Source organism: Podarcis tiliguerta, assembly GCF_965153285.1.
Source record: "Podarcis tiliguerta genome assembly, chromosome: 3".
Classification (NCBI taxonomy): domain Eukaryota; kingdom Metazoa; phylum Chordata; class Lepidosauria; order Squamata; family Lacertidae; genus Podarcis; species Podarcis tiliguerta.
Window position 1 is genome coordinate 32,218,632 of NC_139536.1, and position 23,096 is coordinate 32,241,727.

Genomic DNA, 23,096 nt, shown 5'->3' on the forward strand with positions numbered 1-23,096 from the left:
TTCCCTAGCTGAAGCTCCTTCTGGGGCTGTTTCGTCTCCCTGAACGTGTCCTCTGTGGGGCGTACCAGGAGAGGCGGCCTGCTCCAGGCTGGGCTCTTGTGTTCTAAATGCAGCCCCGTTTCATCCAAGGGAAGCCTTTGGATCTGCCAGATCTAAAGTCCCCCTCATTTCCTAGACATGCCCCCAGAACAAATGTGAAGCTATGCCAGCACTGGCACTTGTGTGGTTATTTCCACTTCCTCTGGAAACAATGGGACTGGGGAAAGGGGTAGTGAAAAATCTACAAGGAAAAAGACATAAATTACTTATGGCTTATGATGATTTCACACCTAACACAAAACTCAAATTGTAATACCACATAGTCTCCATTATATTGAATGGAGAAAAAAACACACCACAGGATGCATTTTTAAGCCTTAGGAATGAAGAGAATTAGCTGCATCCCTGTCACTGCCTAGCAAAGTTGTGTATTTACAGGCTCAGGGTGCACACCATCTTGCCTCAGCATGGTCATGGTGTAGTGGTGTAGTGGTTTGAGCGATAGACTCGTAATCTAGGGAACTGGGTTCGTGTCTCCGCTCCTCCACATGCAGCTGCTGGGTGACCTTGGGCCAGTCACACTTCTCTGAAGTCTCTCAGCCCCACTCACCTCACAGAGTGTTTGTTGTGGGGGAGGAAGGGAAAGGAGAATGTTAGCCGCTTTGAGACTCCTGAAGGGGAGTGAAAGGCGGGATATCAAATCCAAACTCTTCTTCTTCTTCTTCTTCATCCAAAGAAGAAAAACTACACTCAGACTGCATCAAAGACCAAACATTGAATAGCACGGGAAATGTTGGCTGATAATGTCATGTCATTTAACAGAAAACTTGTTTAGAGTCTTCTCTAGCTTAAAAGGCCTCTGGGTCTGTTGTGAACACTGAAGAAGCAAATAGGAGAGACACAGTAATTTTGATGACTGCAGTTGGGTAATCACCCATTTTACAGAGCAATTGTGCAAATCAGTCCATTTGCAGTCTGTGTCACTTTTTCATATATTCACCCATCTTGTTTCTGTATTAATCTGTGATTTAAACTGTCAACAGAAAAATACATTTCTAAACCTTTCTTTTGAACTGCTGAAATGCTCTCAAAATATTCATTTTAAACGTATTTTTTTGTAAGCCTGATAATGCCTGAATAGTCCTAGAGTCCAGTGGATGCTTGGGTTGCGAATGTAATCTGTGTGGGGCGCACGTTCGCAACCCGCAGCGGTGTGTCTGCGCATGCGCGGGTTGCGATTCGGCGCAAAGTGCTATTTAGTGCTTCTGCGCATGCGCGACCCCTGAAATCCAGAAGTAACCCGTTCCAGTACTTCCAGGTTTCGGTGGGTCCGTAACCCGAAAAACACGCAACCTGAAGCGTCTGTAACCCGAGGTATGACTGTATGCTGACCCAAGAATGATTTTGGCAAGAGCATGGTATGGAGAAAGTAGTTAGGGGAAACTTTTCCTCCCTCTCTCATTAGACCAGAACTCAGAGGCATCCAGTGTGGTTCCATGTTGGAAATACAGGCTAGACAAAACCAATTACTTCTTCACACAGCATGTAGTTAAAACTATGGGATTCATTCCCGCAAGAGAAAGCAATGGCCACCAAATTGTCTGGCTTTAAAAGATGCTTAGACAAATTGATGGAGGATAAGGCTGTTGATGGGCTGATGAACCCCAATGGATATGTTCTCCCTGCACAGCTGGAGGTGCTATGCTTCTGAATACCAGTTGCTGAAAACGACAGGAGGGGACAGTGCTGTTGTGCTCAGGTCCTGCTTGTTGGCTTCCCATAGGTATCTGGTTGGCTTCTGGGAGAAGAGAAGGTTGGACTAGCTGGGCTACAGGTCTGATCCGGCAGGCTCTTCTCATGCCATGTTCTCACTCTATTTGAATTGGTCTGCTGTTATTATTCCGCTACAATGCAATATCACAACCTCTTTGAACCTTTGAGATTGGATGCCTTAATAGTAAATCAATCTCTCAGTAAAAGGCTGCAGACAGAAGCAATGTCTTCGTTTTATGAAAAAGTGACTAATTCACCATAGATATTATACCAAGGAATACGATAACACCAATGTGCATTTGAAATTCTTTTATTGTTGCTGTAGAATAGGTTTGTTCGTTTGTGGCTAAAACATTCTAACAGTTTGGTAAAACCTGAAAACTAAGGCTAGTCTAGAGACCTTTTGTACCCCAGTTGTCTCTTAATACAATTTATTTATAAAATGAACCTATAAAAATGCATTGCAGAAGCAACAAGGTTTGAACGAAGACATGGAAGCAGACATGACACTTAATGAGATCAACAATGAATACCTTGAGTGTTGGCTTATGGCTCCGTCTTACTAATTATATTCAGTGCAGGGAAGGGAACTTTGTCAGCTATAACCAATTGATGACAAATACAGTCCGTAAAAAGAGTTCACTGTAATTCTAAGAAAAAGTGCTGGGGGGGAAGTGCTTAGTCAACAGACATGACGTATAACTAAGCTAGGACATTTCAAGGAATATATGTAGTCTCAAGTCACTAGAGAGAGTAGGGAACTTGCTTCGTAACAAGTGTGGGGTTATTTCCAGAGTGGCCAAGAGAGTGAATAAAGAAGGGGCAACCAACATGTAGCCAGTCCTACAATTCCCACAATTCCCGGTCATCACAGGCAGCAGTCAGGGATATTGGGATTTGTAGTCCAACAATATCTGGAGGGTCACAGGTCCCCCTTCCTTCCACTGAATAGAGATCGGTTTCTTCTTGCTAGAAAGCTCTCCCCACTCTGGTAGTTTGAATGACAGTGGCTCCCCCACTTATTTTTATGTCAAAAGCAAAGGTAACGGATGCTCTAGAAAATAGGAAGCAGTTCATGAAAGCATATAAACCAGTGTGTCTGAGACACTGAGAATGGTGACCTTCCAAGACCACAGAAGGTCCAATCAGCCACGTGTTTCGGCCTGCCAGGGGCCTGACAACCTGATTTTGCCTGACAGGCAGCAAACACAAGATTTATCGGTCTCCCTGGTGGATAGGTGGCTTTCGGTGTTTTAGCTTGCTGGCTCACTAGTTGTCCAGGCATCCCCTTTTACTGGGAAGTGGTCCTGTGCAAAGGACTTTCTGGAGCAAAGGGGAGGTGGCACTGTGAGAGTCCTCTGTTTGGCATTCTAGGAGTCATTTTTCAGCCACCTGTCTCTTGCTGTAGGCGAGTTACACTGGGGTGGGTGAAGTGACTGTGGACATGATGCCTCAACTTCACTTGCCATCTATAGGATGCTGCTTTAACCTCAGAAGGTAAAGATGTTCCTACTGGCTGGGGCTTCCAAATGTTGACCATTAGAACTAAGCAGCGAAACAAAAAATAAAAATATTTTCTCTCACATAATCAAGGTGAAATTCTTCACAGCAATGATGAAACTCATGCTTCGAATACACTGTGTGAAAACCCATCATGTTTTTCAAACATTCAAGTCCTGTACATCTGTATGATTTCCTTAATTGCAAAGCCAATGTGCCATTCTCTTTATACTCTCAGCACCTGGATAGGAAATGAGGGGTGATCCAGCTACTGACACCTATCATGTGAATCTTCGTGAGGTGAGCATATCTACATGTGCCATTTGTGACATTTTTGATCTAAAAACACATTATTAACACAAGCAAACAACAAAAACTCTTAACTTTTCTCATGTTTCATCACAATCCAAATGGGAGATTTTTTAAAAAATAAAAAATCTAACTGGTTCTTCTAAATGTGTGGGCATAAAGATGCTTTGTTGGTGTTGAACAATCGTGTTATGGGCTGGCTCCCTATTTCCTATCTTGTGGATGGTTTGGTACGTGTTTATGTTGTAGGCCAATCCAGTTTCAAACATGAGATTGCCTACTATCTTAAAATATTACAAACCATTCACAGGACTTCAATACAGCCAGCCTTAGGTGGATTGCTGACAAAATATTTGTTGAAACTTCATGAAAATCCTTTGCCATAATATTTACCTCAAGATCAACACAACTGATTTTCACTGAAACTTGTTTCATAATACATGTTCCAAACTTGTTTCAAAGCTTGTTTAAAAACTGAGGTGTACAAGTTGTACCACTTTAATAGACCCAAATTAACATCTTTTGTTTTCTCATTCTGCAGGTCAGAAAATTTGGTGATACTAATGATGATTCTCTCACAGAAAGGGAAAGAGCTAAAGAAAGGGCAATATGGACCATGTAATGAGTAGGGACTTTCAAATATCACAATTTATTTATGGCAAGGCCATGTAGGGATCACGGGCCACTGCTTTTAGCACGACAATTTGCCTAGCTATTTATAGCTCCCGAAAGGCTCAAGAGCTATAAAATGTGATTGGTTGGCAAATTATTTTGCAGAGACATTGTATATGCTAGCTGCCAAAGAGAGAAACTCTGAAAATACATTCAAAAATTAAAAATTCACATGACTGTTCTTTCTCCTTTTACAATATAAGTGCACAGTGTATTAATCAACCACAGCATTAAGACAGACCAATGATTCTCATGCAAAATCTCCTCCCATTTTTGTAAACCCTGTGGCACATTTGAAAAATGCCCACAAACTTAACCCCCCTCCCCACAACATACACCAAATTTAGTCTCTTTCTGAGTTGCGTAATTTTTTACTAAAAAACCGATGACATGCAAGTTCCAGCAATTCAAGCCCACCAAATGCTTTTTGTTGCATAACAAAAATGACAACAAGAATCACAAAATACCACCGCACAAAGCTGTACAAGTATAGCAGCACAAACATAGCCAGTGTGAAAGATGTCCAGTAAAAGAGTGAAATGCACTTAACAACCATGACCCTGAACTCAGATTTACAGGGTGGAATTTTGCTTCTTCTGGTTGCATCAAAGTATTTTTTGCCTTCATAAAACAAACGAAGCCTTTCTTCCTTTTCTTCCCAGCGCTTCTGACACCAGAGTTGCAGTTCTTCCCGAGAGGTTGGCAGAGACTGTACTGGATATCTCTGGACGTGAAAATGAATCTCCTTTGGGAAGTTTCCATACAAAAGATGCTTCTCAGTTTGAGGAATGTTTTGAGGATATGCCACTGTTATGTCATGGATAGCATCAAGGTTGTTGCCTAGGGGAAAATAGATAAAGACTATGAATACAATTGGTCAGTATTCACAGAACTGAGCACTGATTAGATATTGTGAACAACTGAAACCAGAATCACCTAAAAATCTAAGAGATCCATTATAAAATGTCATTTTCTGTCTTCTAGGTCCAGGAAAATAGGCCACAAGCCTTTAAGATTATGTTTTGCCATCTGTGTTCTCCTCTTCAATCAAAAGAACTTTTGAAAATCTTATCTATTTAATTCCAAAAATTCAACCGAAGCGCAGTCTGCAATTTTCACCCCACTTATCAAGGAGTATTGAATTCAATACAACTTACTTTGGAGTAGACATTGTTAGGACTGCAAGCTAAGTCATCTATGTATCTTCTATTGCTGCTTCCTTTTAAGATGGAAAGTGGTCTACACTATTATTTACGCTCTGTGTATGTGCACCAATGCCAGCTCTAACACAGCACACTACTTTCTTGCCTAACAGTGTCCCAGATTTTTTAAAAGTGCCTTTGAGTTACTTTTCATTCAAAAAGAGGAGTAAGTTAAATAAATAATAAACAGCAATAATACGACATTATTTTTATGCAATCTAAAGTCAGCTTGCCTAATTCGATGTGGGTGCCACACTCACTGGATATGTTTAAGATAAGATGTGCCAGCACATTAATTTATTTTGCATTTCCTTTTAAAACTTCAGTCTGCTGGCTGGGGTAGAGCTGAGTGCATTAGAGATTTAAAACAATGGTTGTCTGGAAATGCAGGCCGGCTGCTTCAGGAGGGCTTTTGTTGTTGTTATAGTTGTACACATACTGGAAATGGGCAACATGCTGCATAAAGGTAAAGGTAAAGGACCCCTGACCATACGGTCCAGTCGTGACCGACTCTGGAGTTGCGTGCTCATCTCGCTCAAGAGGCCAAGAGCCAGCGCTTGTCCGCAGACAGCTTCCGGGTCACGTGGCCAGCGTGACTAAGCCGCTACTGTCGAAGCAGAGCAGCACACGGAAACGCCGTTTACCTTCCCGCCGGAGAGCGGTCCCTATTTATCTACTTGCACATTGAGGTGCTTTCAAACTGCTAGGTGGGCAGGAGCTGGGACCGAACAACGGGAGCTCACCCCGTCGTGGGGATTCGAACCGCTGACCATCCGATCGGCAAGTCCTAGGCGCAATGGTTTAGCCCACAGCGTCACCCGCATCCCAAACATGTTGCATAGTTGGGTATAAAATCTCTCTCTCTTTCTGCTTTCAAAATTCTGCTCTTTGGCATTTTTGTCAAATATTTCCATCGGCATACCTCTCCCATGTCATCACAACACTGTTGCAATGCTAATGGGAGTATATGCTTTGTAGTATTGTGACTGCGTACTTTTGCTATGACCTGGTTCTAAACATTTATGTGCTGGCACAGCCACTCTTAGCATAGGATTTTATTTCCACCTTACTTTATCATTCTGTCAGATGTTATGGCCCGGAAGTAGCCAATGTGGTGTCCTCCAGATGTTTTGGATTATCATTCCCATCAGCCCCAACCATCATGATCAATGGTCAGGGATGACTGGAGCTCTAGTCAAAAACATCTAGTGGGGGGCCACACTGGTCCCCCATGTCATAGGCTCCTTCTGTCACTGGAAATCCCTGATATTGATTCATTTTTCCTCTGCCTTGTTGAACTAACGTAGATTCTAAGCCTTTTGGATCATGGATCATGCTATTTCTGGACATTATACAGTACCCAGCATGCAGCTGGTGTTATGTGTTATATAAGGAATAATAAAAGCAACTGATGACTGACGGTCTTAACATCTTCTCCGGGTCTGTTTCAGCCTCTGTATGCATGATTCCCAGTTGGCTTACAAAAGTTGTGTTTCATGGATTGCAAATACCCCTCACCCTCCTTGCTAGGTCCCTGTGGTCAGTTGAAGGAAAGCAAGTTTTCACACACAAATTATAAAGTATAAATTAAAGTAAAGCTTCAACTTTGAGCAAAGTTACTTGACATTTCATCAAAAATCCATTGAAAATACTTATAGAGGAAATGTCAAGGATGGAAGTGTTAAAGTGAATCTCTTTCAGAAATCTAAAATGTGAGGAAGGTCCCTTCCCATTTTTCTCCAAAACATACAGCGCTCCTTCTGTGCACTTCACATATTTTTCTGGTGCTACCACTCTGCTACAAGCTGAAATCTATACTCCTCAAGTATGGCAGGCAGCTTTCAAAGAGCCTCCTGATGGTACATCTGAAGAAATACGCTAGCCTTTAGACATGGAGATCTATGCTGCTAAAATCACCAGCGAGACTGCCTTGTCGTTCTGCGTGACTTTTACTATACTTTGAAAACTGCAGGAAAACCACTGTTGAGTTTGACTGAGGTCAATGCAAGGAACGGAAATTACAACTGAAATGTCAAGCTTCATGTGCTTTGGATGTCACTTATGAGAGCACCTGGAATGAATGATTGGCCCTCCATCCAACATGAATAGCATACACCTGCATACTTTCTTGTCCCAACAAGTGGGGCTGTGCCCTCTCCTGCAACAGCCTGCATGAATTTTCAAAGCATGGTAAGCCTTCATTTGAAAACTAAGAAAATGTAAATGAGCCTTAGCAGCAGTAGCTGAAACAATGCCTCAGGTGAGAACGAAAACAGTTTTCAAGTATGTCTGAAAAGTCCTAAGATCTGTCTCACAAGAAAGGCTCTTTGTGATCCATATTAAGTGCTGTTTTTCTAGAAAAGAAGAGGTGCCGGAATTCACCACAAACGCCTCGCTTGTTCTCTTATAATGGCAATGGCGCCCACCTGAGAGGTGCTGGAACTGAGTTCCAGCAAGTTCCAGCTGAAAAAAAGCCCTGTCCGGAAAGAATGGAAGTTATTTTTATACGCAGTAACGGCAGCAAGAATATTAATGGCCCAAAAATGGAAACAAGAAGAACTACCTACGATTGAAGAATGGAGAATGAAATTAATGGAATACGCAGAACTTGATAAATTAACAGGAAGGATCCGGAACCGACGAGACCAGAGATTCACTAAAGACTGGATTAAATTCACAGATTATATGAAAACTACATGTGATGACCAGATAACGTTTGTAAGCTTTCAGGAAGCTCTGTGAGAATGTATGGTAGAAATATTGTTTAAAAAATAAGGTAAATTAGGATATTATTGTAGTGCAATATTAAATTAAGAAATGTGTAAGAAGTGATTAAGACGGAGAATTATCAGACATGTTGATGGAAGTAAAAAGAAAAAAAAGATGTTGGTGATAAATTGGATGATTTGTTTTGTATAGTTTATATTGGAAAACTAATAAAAAATATATATTTTTTTAAAAAGTCCTGTCCGCATTCTCCTGCAGATCCAGAACATTCAGTCTTGTTAAACAAGATCTACTTGTTAAGGATACAGAATGCACAATCTAAAACTCCTGCAGAATAGAGCTCGTACTAGCTTGTCCTCAGTGCAACTCTTTAAGGCCACATTGCTTTATACATTTACCTCATACAAAGTCTGACTGAATCCTTCTGAGTAAACATGCATAAGATTTCACCGATACATTTGATTTCCAGAATATTTGCTTTGTACTTTCTCTACCACTATAGTACATTGAAAATTCCTTTCTTTCTTTCTTCCTTCCTTCCTTCCTTCCTTCCTTCCTTCCTTCCTTCCTTCCTTCCTTGTATAACCAGATTATGAACTGCATTGTACCTGCTGCTATTATTACTTGATGCCCCACACTATAGTAGGGGCAATCCAAATAATGTCATTACTTAAGTATGTGTAATAAGGTAAAGAATAAAATGTATAATCTCTTCTTTAGTGTAATGTCATATAGCATAAAAAGCACAATCTCTTCTTCAGCACAATACAGTGGTGCCCCGCAAGACGAATGCCTCGCAAGACGGAAAACCCGCTAGACAAAAGGGTTTTCCGTTTTGGAGGTGCTTCGCAAAACGAATTTGCTATGGACTTGCTTCGCAAGACGAAAATGTCTTGCGAGTTCCTGCGGGGTTTTTTCCTTCCTCCCCCCTTTTTCCCAAGCCACTAAGCCGCTTAACAGCTGATCCGCTAAGCCGCTTATCAGCTGATCCGCTAAGCCGCTAATGGGCTTGCTTTGCAAGACGAAAAAAACCGCAAGACGAAGAGACTCGTGGAACGGATTCTTTTCGTCTTGCGAGGCACCACTGTATCTCCCACAATCTATTAATAACAGGGATTTCATATATATCCCTACATTGGTTGGTAACCTGAATTTCACTGATGCTTTCTTTCCTTGGATCACTGTTTATCCAGCTTGGGACTTAACACATCATTCAAATCATCTGTCTAAACAATTTCTTTATTTGTAAAAAGTTAGTCAAAATTTTACAAAAACAAAGTGAAAAATCTTGCCTGTTCTAACATAATCTTGACTAATGGAGTCTTAATAATTTAATAGAATGAATCTACCCTCCGAATGAATGTACTAAGCAGAAGAATGCTCTTTGTATCTGGAGTTAGCACACTTCTAAGAACAGAGCAACTCAGAAAACAGAAGCATCAGTATTCCACTGCTGGCAAACTAATAGGAACTCATGCATAACAATTCCTAATAAAGATAAAGCACTAAAATGGGCACTGGCTCCAGCTACTTAGAAGTTACTAAGCAAAAGACAATCCAGAAAGCATTATTGTCTGGCTCCTTTCTATTAATATTTCTTTTGACCTATTTGCATTCCACTTAAAGTTGCTCATATTTCAGGATCTACAGACATCACATCTTTCTCTCAATAATTACAATGCAAAGCTAATTGTTTTAGGAATTATGTCTGAGGCCAGCAAAAGGCAACTCCCAAAACTCTAACTAAGCTTGTGACCAAAGTAAAAGCTTCCCTAATAAATCACTCTCTTCAGTTAAATGCATTTTCAAAAGCAAACAAAAGTCACTTTTATCGCATTGGATTTTTGAAATTCTCCTTTTATTAAAAGCATCTCGCTTGAATTTACACAAATTTAACTTCATTGGTTAAATTTCTATCTTACTATCACGGGAAATTATTCATCCTTGGCACATATCAAGCTCTTAAGATGTATCTGAAAGCTTTTCTTTACTTGGTTTATGAAAATAATGCATTAATCTTGTGAGGTGGCTAAAAAAAAAGCCAGTGGGTGAAAAAATCCAAACGATGTAGTATGGAATGTAGGTTTGCCTGCAAAGATCTTGGGAAGCAGAAGTTAAGACTTGGAACGGTCAAAATTACATTGCAACCGGCTTGTTGAGGTGGAATCCAGGGCAGCCTATGCCTTCCAAATGGATCACCAAGCTGGCTGTTCTCTTTGCCTAAACCAGGAGAGTTTGTCAGCCCAAGGGCTACAGTTGGAAACCTTTCCAGAAGCCACATGCCAGTTCGGGCAGAGCAATGGATATGACTTTTACTTTTGTATACTTGGGTACATTCTAGATGCGCAGAAGTTGGAGATTTCCACCCCTTCTCCTGCCCTTCATCTCTATATCCATGAAAGCAAGAGACATAACACTCGAAGGATGCATTCAAACCAAGCCAAAACACTTGAGGAGAGTGCAAAGCACAGATGGTGGGGGGTCCAGAGGGTGGCAATATGTTGGAGTGGTGCTGCAGGACCTTTTTTTTGGGGGGGGTGACCTATGAGGAGGGGGTTGGGCAATCTGATGGGTGGGTGAATTGTGGGCGAGATGGAAAGGGGAACAGGTGAGATGTGAGGAGATGGGGAGGAGGGGTTTGGGGGTGAGTTGTAAGGAGAGGGGGGTTGGCAATCGGGTGGGGTTGGACGGGGTAGATGGGGTTGGTGAACAATGCAAACAGAAGCCACAACCTGTAGTTTTTGGGGAAAACAAAATCGGTAAAGGGGGCATATACTTCAAACAGCATTTCAGTAATAACATCAATAATGTTACACAGCAACCTGACAGCTCAGTTGGTAGAGAATGAGACTTAATCTCAGGTTCATGGGTTCGAGACCCATGTTGGGGAAAAGATTCCTGCATTGCAGGCAGTTGGACTAGATGATCCTCGTGGTCCCCTCCAGCTCTGTGAGAATGTAGGTTTAAAGAAAACTGGGTGAAACCAAGCCTTAAGCATCTAGCTCACTACCATCCCCTCTTCAGGCTACGATACGCCTGTCCATAGAGCAAAGACACAATTTGCAGAATTAAAACCCAATCATTCAATCCGGCTTTAACGATACCATAGTGATGCTACTGAACATTATACAGGGTAAACATTCTGGTTGTCAGGAAAGTCTAGCTATCGAAAGCTGTGATGTGTCCCTTCTGGCAAGCTATGTAAATGAATCTGCATGGAAAATAAATAGCACTTTTGCCTTCTCAATTGCATGTTTATCAAAAGGGTTTGGGTGTCTTGCAGGCTGTACAGACGAATGAGGTTGCACTGTACTCCTGGCATCTTGCCAGAACAAAATCTAACTGCCAAAAGCTGATGAAACCTCTGCCAAAGGCCAACTGCGAGGCAAGGAAAGAATCCTAAATGCGCGCCTAAGAATGTCATTGTGCACTCCTGCCTTTGCAACAAGAAGCAACTTTACCCAGATATCAGCAAAGAGTTCAACAGGACCCTTATTATCTCCCAAGCTTTCTTTACATGACAAGAGATCTGCCACCTATGTCCTGAAAATTTGTAATCCTGGCCAGATTGCTAATAGTTTTTTTTTTTTTTTTTTAATGCACCCCAATCCTATGCAAGTTTAGTCAGCAGTAAATTTCTACTGCTTGTATTACTGTGTCAAGTAAGTAATTATTCCCACTTAGGAGGGCAACCTATTTAAACTCATTTTTTCTGTCCCACCCTTTAGGGTAGGGTGGGGAACCTGTGGCCCTCCCGGTGTTGCTGCATGGGCCATGCTGGTTGACATGGAGGGCAACAACATCTAGGGGTCAATCAGTTCCCCACCGCTGCACTTTAGGCTTTTATTTGTGTTTAAAGTTCTTGAGAGGCTGTGCACTTCTCCTTTCCAGTGCCGACGCTACCTACATTGTTAAAAAAGAAAGTGGACCACTACATAGTTACTCTTCTTCCTCTCTTATGAGATACGAGATAAGGGCTTTCAAGCTTATTGTGTCCAGGATAACATGCATTTAAGGCATTCTCTGTGCAGAAAAGCCCTTCATTTGCTCCAACGTTCAAACAATGTCAACTGTCCCCCCCCCAATACAACTGTCCTTTGAAGGCTGCCTTTTGTGTACTGAGAAAGGATTCACTGAAGAGCAAAGTCTGGGCACATAAAGGATATGGGCAACAGGACAAAATCAGCTGTTGTGATGTGTAATATTCTAACTAAGGGTTCATCCTAGTGCCAACCTGGCAGCTGCATTTTAGCCTTCATAGCAATGCTTCTCTTTCTCCTGCAGCTTCTGAAGTGCTATTCTATGAATTACAAAGCGAATGAGCTATAAATAAAGCACAGACAACATACAAAAAGTGGGATAGGAGAAGGTCAAAAGGGTGGAAAAACAAGTTATTTTCAGCCTCTTCAGGATGACCAGGCAGAACTGACTCACGGACTCTGTTTATCTAACTCAGTTTACAGGCTTCACAACTGCACATTTCTCCCAATTATGCAAACTTGTTCCCTTCTCAGGACCACATAATTTTGAATCTATGTAGACAAGCTCTCACAGCCATCGCTGTTAACACAGTTATGGGACGTAAAATAAATGGTGCATGGTCAAAGTTAGAGCCCTTTGGCAGCTTCAGTCCACATGCATGGCCTACATAAGCAACAATGCCCCCCCCCTCACTTCAGTGTACAATGGACTGTGTGAAACACTTACTGGCATTGAAGCGAATGCGTAAATCCATGCCACGTGGAGAACTTGCATGTGTGCTGCTGTCCCTGAATGCACACATTATTACAAGGTAGAAACATTTAAACTGATTTTGGATATTAAATCATGATACCTTGCCTGCGTCTGAGGCAGGGAAGCTCAGGACTGAGGTCTCTTTATCCAACTTTCCACACTCACCCCAATTAACTCCTCTTCTCGTTCGCTCTCCTTCACATCTCAAGTGTTTTTGCAAAGCTGGAATGTGTCCTTAAACTCTGCTGCCTCTTGCCTGCTTGTCTGAGTGGAGGATAGAGAAATGTCTACGAGTGTGTGCAGAAACTAGCCTGCTGTAGAAGGGTAAAATTTACATGTGGTGTTCTGCCTACTTTTGCCTCTGCCCCTGTCTACCCCTGGCATACAACCCCTAAAAGGTTGACCAGAAGCATAGGTGCCAGCTCCCACAAAGTCTGTTGGGACGGGACCAAAACCCACCAATCTTGAGGGGGTGGAACAGGCTGAGCCCATCCTCTCCCTTCCTCTTACGTTTCTCCCGCAATCCCACCTTGGGAGATGCCACACGGCCTGGCTGGAGGTTGCCTCAGGCTGCGCAGCACTGGAAGATGCAGTGACGACTGGCACAGTCTAGCAGAACGTCGCCGCACCGCCTGGCAGGAGGACACCCCAGGAGGCAGTGTGGCTTGGAGCAGCCTGGCTGGAGGTTGCCCCTGGCCACACAGTGTCTGAAACAGTTACGTCACACACACATGCACCCCCCACCCAACTCGGCGCCTCTGACCAGAAGGGAATGTGGCACTCAGACTGAAATAGCCCTGTTCTAAGATTTAGAAAATGAGTTCTGACAATAGGCCCATGTCCCGCACCTCCTCTAAAAAGAACAAAACCCTTTGCTCATATGATCAGCGTAACAACAGAGTCACTACCTCACACAAAATCCCTCCTGTTGTGTGAAAAACCCATGAATGTGCCTCAACATTACCCTGTTCATGAAATTAGTCTGCTTGCGCGAACCATTAAATTCCAGGGGTGAAGGCCTGTTGCTGCAATCAAATTCAGCATGCCACGTATTTGACAATAGCTTTCACATTGCTGAACGTCCTGGTTCCCCAACTTGCTTCCCCAACAGCTTGTGGAGTGGAGGCAGCCGGCCTTTCCTGTGTGGGACAGGGACGTCTAACTTCCCCACCTGCCCTTCTTTGTACAGTGGAACCTTGGTTCCCGAACGGCTTAGTTGCCAAACAAATCGGCTCTCAAATGCCGCAAACCCAGAAAAGAGTGTTCCAGTTTGTGGACGTTTTTTGGAAGCCGAACATCCTATGTGGCTTCCGCTTGAGTAGAGGAATCCCCTGCAGCCAATCGGAAGCCACGCCTTGGTTTTTGAACGGACTCCCAGAACAGATTAAGTTTGAGAACCAAGGTACCACTGTATATAGTTATAACTTTTGTGACTTTCTTCAATGAAGGAGGTCTCTATCTGCAACGTTCCTATGGAAATCGGTTGGTGATTTGTTCTCAGCATCAAGGAGGAATTTTTACCTGCAGGCAGATTGCCTTAGGTCCTGTGGGGTTTTCACCTATCTCAGAGCAATGGCTGTTTTTGATTCCCCACAATAGCGGAAGGGGCAGAGCTTCATTTTTCATGAAGGGAATTCATGAAGTTGATTCTGGAGCCAGAGTTGAATGGGGTAGGCCACAACACATTTTGGGATGAAGTGGGCTACTTCCCGAGGTAGCAAATCCAGAACTGAACCAAATCTTGAGGGTAGTGCATACTCCTAGTTTTTTTACAATAAAGTGGATTATCTCATTTAACATGTCCTGAATTATGGACAGTCCAAGTGTTTTTGTTTTTTGTTTAAGTGAGATAATGTGGCCTTTGCTACTCTTAAGAAGGCTTAAGTATCTGCTATTTGTAATTAGAGGCCGTCTCAAAATCTTATTCAAAGAGAATTCACACTTGGAAGTCTCATTGTAAAATGGGAGATACCACCCCCCAACCAGATATGCAGGTAAGATTTTGTTGCTGCCAGATACTCCATGCAAAAATTCCTTTCTGCACTTTTCATCAGTGCCCCAACTCAACCACTAGAGAGTTCTCTTTAGCTGCTCAGGGATCTTCACAACTGTATCTCAGACATCATTAAGGACCCTTCTGGCCCTTGGTAGCTTAAGAAAACAGCTATAAAGTTAAGAACCGATTCATTTACAATATTCACTAATATGACAGATTAGCTGCAGCAAACAAAATAACAAAACAGTTTTTAATTCAGAGAGCTTTACTGTGAACAGCAAGGCTATTAACATTAGCTAGGATCCAAAGAACCATGCAACTAGCTCCATTAGATCAGTAGGTCTTTAGAATAGTGCTGTTCCAGTGGAGATAAAAAGGGTAAGTTTAACAATAAGCTTAAACTAGGAACACTGGAATTTTTCTAATGAACCTCAAGCACATAGTCGTCATTTGGGGGAATCGGGTTCAAGTAAGCTCTGAAAATGACTGCATAAGTCATGAAATGGCTACTTATGAGTGGTTTTTATGTGTGTGAATCTTATCCCTCCCAAGACATAACATATACTGGCTTTACTGGAATGATACAAACTGCCAAACTGCTTAATGAGCAATTATTGGAAAGAAGCCATTAGCAGATTTTAAAACTTTTCTTTTTTTCACCTACCATGTAAACTGTGGTGTAACTGATTGTTCTCCTTTGCTTCATAATGCTTACATCTTACATGTTTTCTGTCAAAACCATTTGAAAATACAAACTAATAGTAAGGCATTAACTTGTCATCCAATCTAAGATGACTAATTTTGGAGTTTAATCAATCTCTTAAGCTCTTTCCTTAGTTATTTAAATCAAATCAGACAGAATTTGGCCTGTGCTCCTTCAAGCAGTTAATGCTCTGCCTAAATTTCTTGCTGTTTCATTAAAACTATTCAAATAAGTTGTGTTAGTAAGTGAACATTCCCAGCAGAGCTTGGTGAGCATCATACACAAACAAGCTCATCTATGTGCCTCTGAAGGAAACCAGTTTCAGAAGGATAAACTATTTGTGTTTCAACGTGCATCCAGTTCCCTGATTGGCAGAAGAGGGGCTCTTTTAAAAACCACTTAGCGTTAAAGATGCGGCAACATTAACTTTCCTATGGAGTCATTATAGTTTATATATATCACTGTGTGAACAGCCTGCTAGCCTTATAATATAAAGTGGTAGATCAGACTGCAGCTTATATATAGTTTTCAAAATGACAGGTGTTTAAATCCATGAGTGGACAGGAGGAGAAACGATCTTATAGCTGCTAATCTGCTGGCACTGAAACAGTTTCTGCCATGCCACAATACACAAGTGGACAAATCTTATTAAGTTCAATAAACCCAGTACTCAGGGAGCCATCTTAATCAGAAAGGGATTTAATTAAAAGTCTCGGCTGCAATAAACACTCTTTAATTATGACTGACTAATATTTATCCACAAAGAAGAATTTGTTTCAGGATTAGCCAGAGACCTGGAGGAAGCCAAATACATCAACTTAATAATGGAATGCCTAATTAAACTATAATGGATTTCTAATTGTGATATATTGCTTTGTAGCACATATGATTTATTTAGTACAATTGTTTTTCATTGGCTGTGCTAGGCCATTTAAAAATGCAATCATATAAAGGAGAGAGACAGACAGAATTAGGATGCACTGAAAGCGAGTCTAGTTGTATTTTTACTAAAGAGGATGTTGCTGCCTCCCAATACACATTTCAATATTTATTAAGGGGAACGACTCTAATTCCATCACCCTGTTCCAAACATGAGATAGTCAGTGGGCACGGTGTGACTTCCTCTCCCCCCTCCAATCTGCTCTGCAGGTTCCCCAACCCACTAGAGCAGGTTTAAGGATGTGTTGGGAGCTGCAGGTGGGAAGAGGAGGAATGGGAAGTCTCACTTACAAAAGCAGAAGTCTGTTGCACAGAAGGGATGCCACAATTGGATATCACTCGAGGTAGGCATCAGAACAACCTCTCTGAAAGGTCGGCCCCTGGTTTTTTAAGACTGTGGGATCAGGAGTGGGGTATGCTGAGAAGAGGAAGGGACTAGAAATTCTCCTTGCCTAGAATTCCTTGTTCATTTATATTAGGATCCAAGCCAGCATTTTTGTTAAGCCTTGATTTCCACCCCCCCCCTCAGTTGGATAAAGGGATACATTTTCTAGCATATTTTCCCATTTTAAACTAAATTTATTTATAACAAGATGGGAATAGTCTGGTACTTCAGAAACTGCTGCCTCATATGTGAACTTGCTCAATAACTATTTCTGAGGCACTTCTTGTTAACCCTCCTCTGACAGAGTTTCAGATGGCAGAGATTAGGTGGGGCCTTTTTGATCATGGAACCCAGACTCTTTCCAGAGAAGTTCAACAGACCACCTCCTTGCCAACTTTTAAGCAGGCACTGAAAGCTGTATTGTTTTAGCTGCCATTTTCAGTTAATTTGCCTCCAAAGTTTATCCCATGGTAGTTGTTTTTGCTCTTTATCATGAATGCACATTCATTCAATTAATGTATTGTTAGAATGTGTAGAATGTGTAGAATTATTACAATGTATAGGAGAGCTGTGGGTAAAAGCCTCAGTGCCTAGGGCTTGCCGATCGAAAGGTCGGCGGTTCGAATCCCCGCGGCGGGGTGCGCTCCTGCTGTTCGGTCCCAGCGCCTGCCAACCTAGCAGTTCGAAAGCACCCCTGGGTGCAAGTAGGTAAATAGGGACCGCTTACTAGCAGGAAGGTAAACTGCGTTTCCGTGTGCGGCTCTGGCTCGCCAGAGCAGCGATGTCACGCTGGCCACGTGACCCGGAAGTGTCTTCAGACAGCGCTGGCCCTTGGCCTCTTTGAGTGAGATGGGCGCACAACCCTAGAGTCTGTCAAGACTGGCACGTACGGACAGGGGTACCTTTACCTTTATAGGAGAGAATATGAAAAAATTACATACTTGTGCATATTAGCATAATGGATGTGATGATGATGATGATTCTCAACATCATCAACAACCACCTCCCAAGGTGAAATAAAGTTGGTCAGATTCCAGTCCAATCTTAAAACAAAACACACACACAAACACAAATCCTGGGTTTAAAAAAATCCCTTCTTTTATACAGGAAGTCAGTTTCACTAAAGAGACCCACTTTTATTCATATGGCTTTCCTCATGATATTTCGGTGGTTTCCTTTAGAGTAGGTTCTAAGGTGCCTTCACATAATTTGTGAAGGGCTTGCCGATCAGGAGGTCAGCTTGTCGATCGGGCTTGCCTGATCGGGCTTGCCGATCAGGAGGTCAGCAGCTATTTTTTTCCATGGTTGGTTTGACCAAGAACTGGGAAAAGGTTTATTTTCTGAAGAAACTACTACAGAAGCAAATGAAGCCTTAAATGAAAAGATGAATATTCACTCCAGAGAGAAAGGTAAAATTTGAAATACTTTTATAAAATCTCCATGAAGCCCCCACAATTACAACTCTTTTTTTGTGCTGACAATTTATACTTATGAAATAAAAAATACTTTCTGAATTAAGCTGTGAGAAGTGTCGGCAGGTTCACCAACAATGTCTTACATTCAGAAAAACTTTCTGACAGTATGAGCTGTTCAGCAGTGGAACAGACTCTGGTGAGAGGTGGTAGAGTCCTTGGAGGTTTTTAAACAGAGGTTGGATGGCTGTCTGTCATGAATGCTTTAGCTGAGATCCCTACATTGCAGGGAGTTAGACTAGATTACCCTTGGGGTCTCTTCTAACTCTAAGATTCTATGTTTCTGTATTTTAACCTTTCTCAATAATATACCTTTCTATCACCACTAGGTGGTTATACATTTTAAGGGGTGTTTGGCAAATGCTCCTGAACCATGAAGCACTCGTGGCTGCTTTACACTTCCACCTGCTGACATTAAAACAGATTTTTGATAATATTTGAGTTTAGAGGTCTGTGGGTTAAACCAGAGCCTAGCGCTTGACGATCAGGAGGTCAGCAGTTCGAATCCCCGCGATGGGGTGAGCTCCCGTTGCTCGGTCCCTGTTCCTGCCAACCTAGCAGTTCGAAAGCAAGCAGTGCTAGTAGATAAATAAGTACCACTCCAGTGGGAAGGTAAACGGCGTTTCCGTGCGCGGATCTGGTTCGCCAGAAGTGGCTTAGTTATGTTGGTCACATGACCCAGAAGCTGTACACCGGCTCCCTCGGCCAGTAAAGCGAGATGAGTGCCGCAACCCCAGAGTCGTCTGGGACTGGACCTTTACCTTTTAGAGGTAGTAACAAACAATGCACACATAGAGAAGGTTTCCAATAATATTCTTGGTATAGAAATAGGTTCACATAGGATCTTTTTTATAGTAAATTTATTTCAGTGATCCAATGTTGGGTAAAATGCTTATCAAAGCTGTGATCATTTCAAAATAGTGAAAGAACAATATAACCTAGATAGCTTTGTCATGATTAATTCATGAGCTTCTTAAGCTTTTAAACGGACTCCTTGTTTCAAGAAATATTTACATGTGCCCAATGTCCTCAGTGTCCTCTTAGAGAACTAAAAAAAATAAAACAGGAGGAAAAATCCCTTCGGCAATAAAAAGAAATATGGCATGGAGATCAGTCTAGTTGGGGGCTGAGGGGAGAATCATCAGTGTCCCACAGCAGCACGTTTTACAAAAGGAATTAAAGCCATGAAATTAACATTTTAATGAAGCAGAGAGACCATTGACGTCAGGACTACTCACTGATTGCTGCTTCCAGGTGGCCTAATGAGATGAAAATGAAGTTTATATCCTCAGCTAGTCTAAGCCAGGCTTGTTTTGTGACTGTGATTGAATTTAAATGAGAAGACACTGCTGTGTGCAAACATGCCTAGGCTGGTTAGTAGCCTGTTCAAACGTAAGCACAATAAAAAGCTTGATTTAAAATACTTCAGTGCACAGAAAGGAACAATGAAACAATGGGGCTTTCTTCCCCTCACGCCAGCCCCACATTTTTATACTTTAAAAAATACACAGAAATGTTATACAGCAGTATGTGTACCAGACCATCTCAGCATCTCTAAGCACAAATTCATCTCAATCTATTTGTTCTTATATATAGTGGCCAACTTCTTACTTACCTATAAAGGAAAGAATACCTTTTGGTCAGTATGTATAACTCAGTGACTACTCCCTGTTTTTCAGTCTCCAGGATCTCTGGCTAAAAGATCTCAACAAGGCTGAGAGACCTCTTCCTAAGATTTTTGAGAAGTACTGCTCAAGTAGACTCTGATAGGCTAGATTATCATTACCCAACCTTGGCCCTCTCAGATTATGTGTTTTTAATGTGTTTGAGGGGGGTTGGGTGGGAAGAGGGAGGGATACTGGTTGGTTTGTTTGTTTGTTATTATGCATTTTGTGCTGTTTATCTTGTATTTTTGTTGTTTTGTATTATTGTTGTTAGCCGCCCTGAGCCCGGCTTCGGCTGGGGAGGGCGGGATAGAAATATATTATTATTATTATTATTATTATTATTATTATTATTATTATTATGTTGTGAACCACCCCAATGACTGGCCACGCTGGCTGGAGTGATGAGGTTGTAATCTAGTAGCATATTGGGTCACAAAGTTAGGGAAGGCTGGGCTAGATGGCCTGGTGGCCTGGTAGTATTCGAGATAACTTCATACATTCATATGAAGCAGTAGACCCAGGTTAAGAATTGTATGCAATGTGAAATACCAGAAGTCTTTGCATTCTTACTCACACATTTGATGAACTCAAGGGCAGCAGCCGCCTGCAAAGTGGTTATCATGTTATATGAGCTTTTGCCAACTTGGTGCCCTAGCAAATTAGACATTTTGAACTACAGTTCCAATCAGACCCATCCAGCAGGGCCAGTGGTCAGAAATGCTGGGTGTTGGTGCCCTCCAGATGTTTGGAGCTACAAGTTGTCAAAGGCTACCTTAGACCAAAATTAAGGTCATGTGGGGTTAATACCATTACACCGTACTGGTTATTAAAGAAGCTGTTAGCGAACAAAAAACAACAATTTAAGGTGTGCGTTGGTCTATAGCTGAGCCAGTAGGGACAAGGCGGCTTTTCCCAAATGTTTTTCATCAGCTGAAAAGTTTGTGCTTTTAAGGCAACGGGGCTGGGAAATCACTGAGAAGGGGTTCTCTGATGGAAGGAAATGCATTGTTAAAAATCTTTTGATCACTGAGGGAGACCTCAGACATAGCTTTTATTTATTTATTTATTGTTTGTCACATTGATCAGGCCTTGACCTGGATAGCATTTTTATTTATACCCTTCTTGCATTTTAACATGCTTTTGTGGGATTAAAGTTGTATTTTATTTTCTCATGCTATTTGGGAGTACTTACTATTTTTTTTTTTTTTTTGTTCTCACCCAACTCAGTATTTCAGTTCATCTTCAGAAGTTGGAGTCATATCCTTTTTTGTGTGACTCCAATTCCCTGCACCTCCACTTTAAAAGGATCTCAAACAGCAAATACAAACAGACCTCTGTAAGAATCCTCTGCCACCCAAAGGCAGACAGCATTGGACTAGATCCACTTAACAGTATATAAGGCATGAGTTTTCAGCAACACTAGTATAAGCTGTGGGAAAATACTGTTAGCCCATCTGAAAACGGCAGCTTTATTTAATCACAGCATTTTTAAACTACAAAGCAATTTAAACCCATAAATTAGAATACAGAAAGTAAACCTCTCGGGATCATAAATTTAGATTTAGTAAACAAATTTGGATGATAACATCACCCTGCAGAATGTCAGTGTTAAGAATGATTCACCAAAATTACAAACGCTGTTGATATTCAGAGGATGAAATACTGAAGCTAAGTTTAATATTTAATATGGTTAAAATTCCTACAGAGAAGAATGACATCATCTCTCTCTTGGAAGCTATTTTTCCCACCCTTTAAAGAACAAAAACTGTTACTAAATCAGGAGGATTGTATTCTGAAAACAAACACTTTACATTCTTTCACCCCTAAAGATATTTCTGCCATTATAGAAGGAATACTATCAATATTTTCTATGGTTCTAAGACCATCAAGTTTTATTAACTAAAGGTCGGTTTAAAAATAAAACCAGGTATTTTACTAACAAAGAATGCAAGGCCACACTGAAGAAATTAAATCATATGTATAAGACATGCCACTTTCAAAGTGACTGAAGTGAATAAAGGAAACTTTTTTAGTGAATCACAGACCAAGATGCTGGAGAAAAAGTAGAAAATGAGAAAGCCGTTTTCAAGTTTCTAAGAGGCAAAAACAGTTCCTGAAATATGTAATTCTGAAAGTATTTGGCATGCATTCTAAAACCCATCAGCCCAAGCAAGATGGGGGTCAGTTGGCTTTCCTGCAAAATACTAAGTTGAATATTTTGAAGCCATAAATTTAATAAAATGAACATGTGCTAATTTTACCCCCTTGGCTCTGTCAACAAAACCCTTATTTGGTAACCTATGTTCTAGGGCAGTATTTTCCAATTTGTCAATGCAGTGAGAAGGCTCAAAGTGTAATCCTGTAGGAATCAGTCCAAATGAAGCAAGCAATGGTTGAACAGTAAAAAAAAAAAAAAAAAAGCCTTTTAGGGTATAAAAAATCAGAGAAGACATACATAATGTACAAGCTCTGTAGTTTTCTTAGAAGGATGTAAATAAGAACTAAGCAAAGCAAGGTGGAGAAAACAAAATAGCTTAAATTTCATCTCTTCCCTGCAGGCTTTCATATTTGTGAGAGGCACAATACTTTTGTCCTACTATCGCTTTTAACCCATGATCCCTTATTTCTCTCCATTATCCTTTATTTCTTTCAGTACAAATGGCTGACTGGTCAGGTCACAGTTCTGCCACTTGGTTCCAAGCCATTTTTAAAATCAGTCTGATCCTTCAGTTTAAACAGTTTCCAGTAATTATTATCATGATTGTGCATCTAGGTACCAGGTTAAAAAATACCCTTGACTATTAACTGGAAGGGTAGTAGGGGTTTTGTGGTCTTTATACTACTTGACTTTTAGTTGAATGGGTAAAATTTGTCCTTTTATAAATATTCCGGTGGAGTGTTTTATTCCTTTATATTGAGTTTTGATGTATTTCATGCTTTATGTTGCTTTGAAGCACTCTTCTGTGTATGAAAAGTGA

General features: G+C 41.4%; 1 protein-coding gene across 1 annotated transcript in view; it reads right to left on the reverse strand.

Moving 5' to 3' along the window:
* Positions 1-2,106: 2,106 nt before the first annotated feature.
* LCLAT1 (lysocardiolipin acyltransferase 1) overlaps positions 2,107-23,096 on the reverse strand; it is an 86,090-nt gene continuing 65,100 nt past the window's right edge. The window contains exon 6 of the mRNA XM_083434542.1: positions 2,107-5,133. Within this exon, the coding sequence (XP_083290668.1) occupies positions 4,637-5,133 (497 nt within the window). The 3' untranslated portion in view covers positions 2,107-4,636. The remainder of the gene's footprint in view (positions 5,134-23,096) is intronic.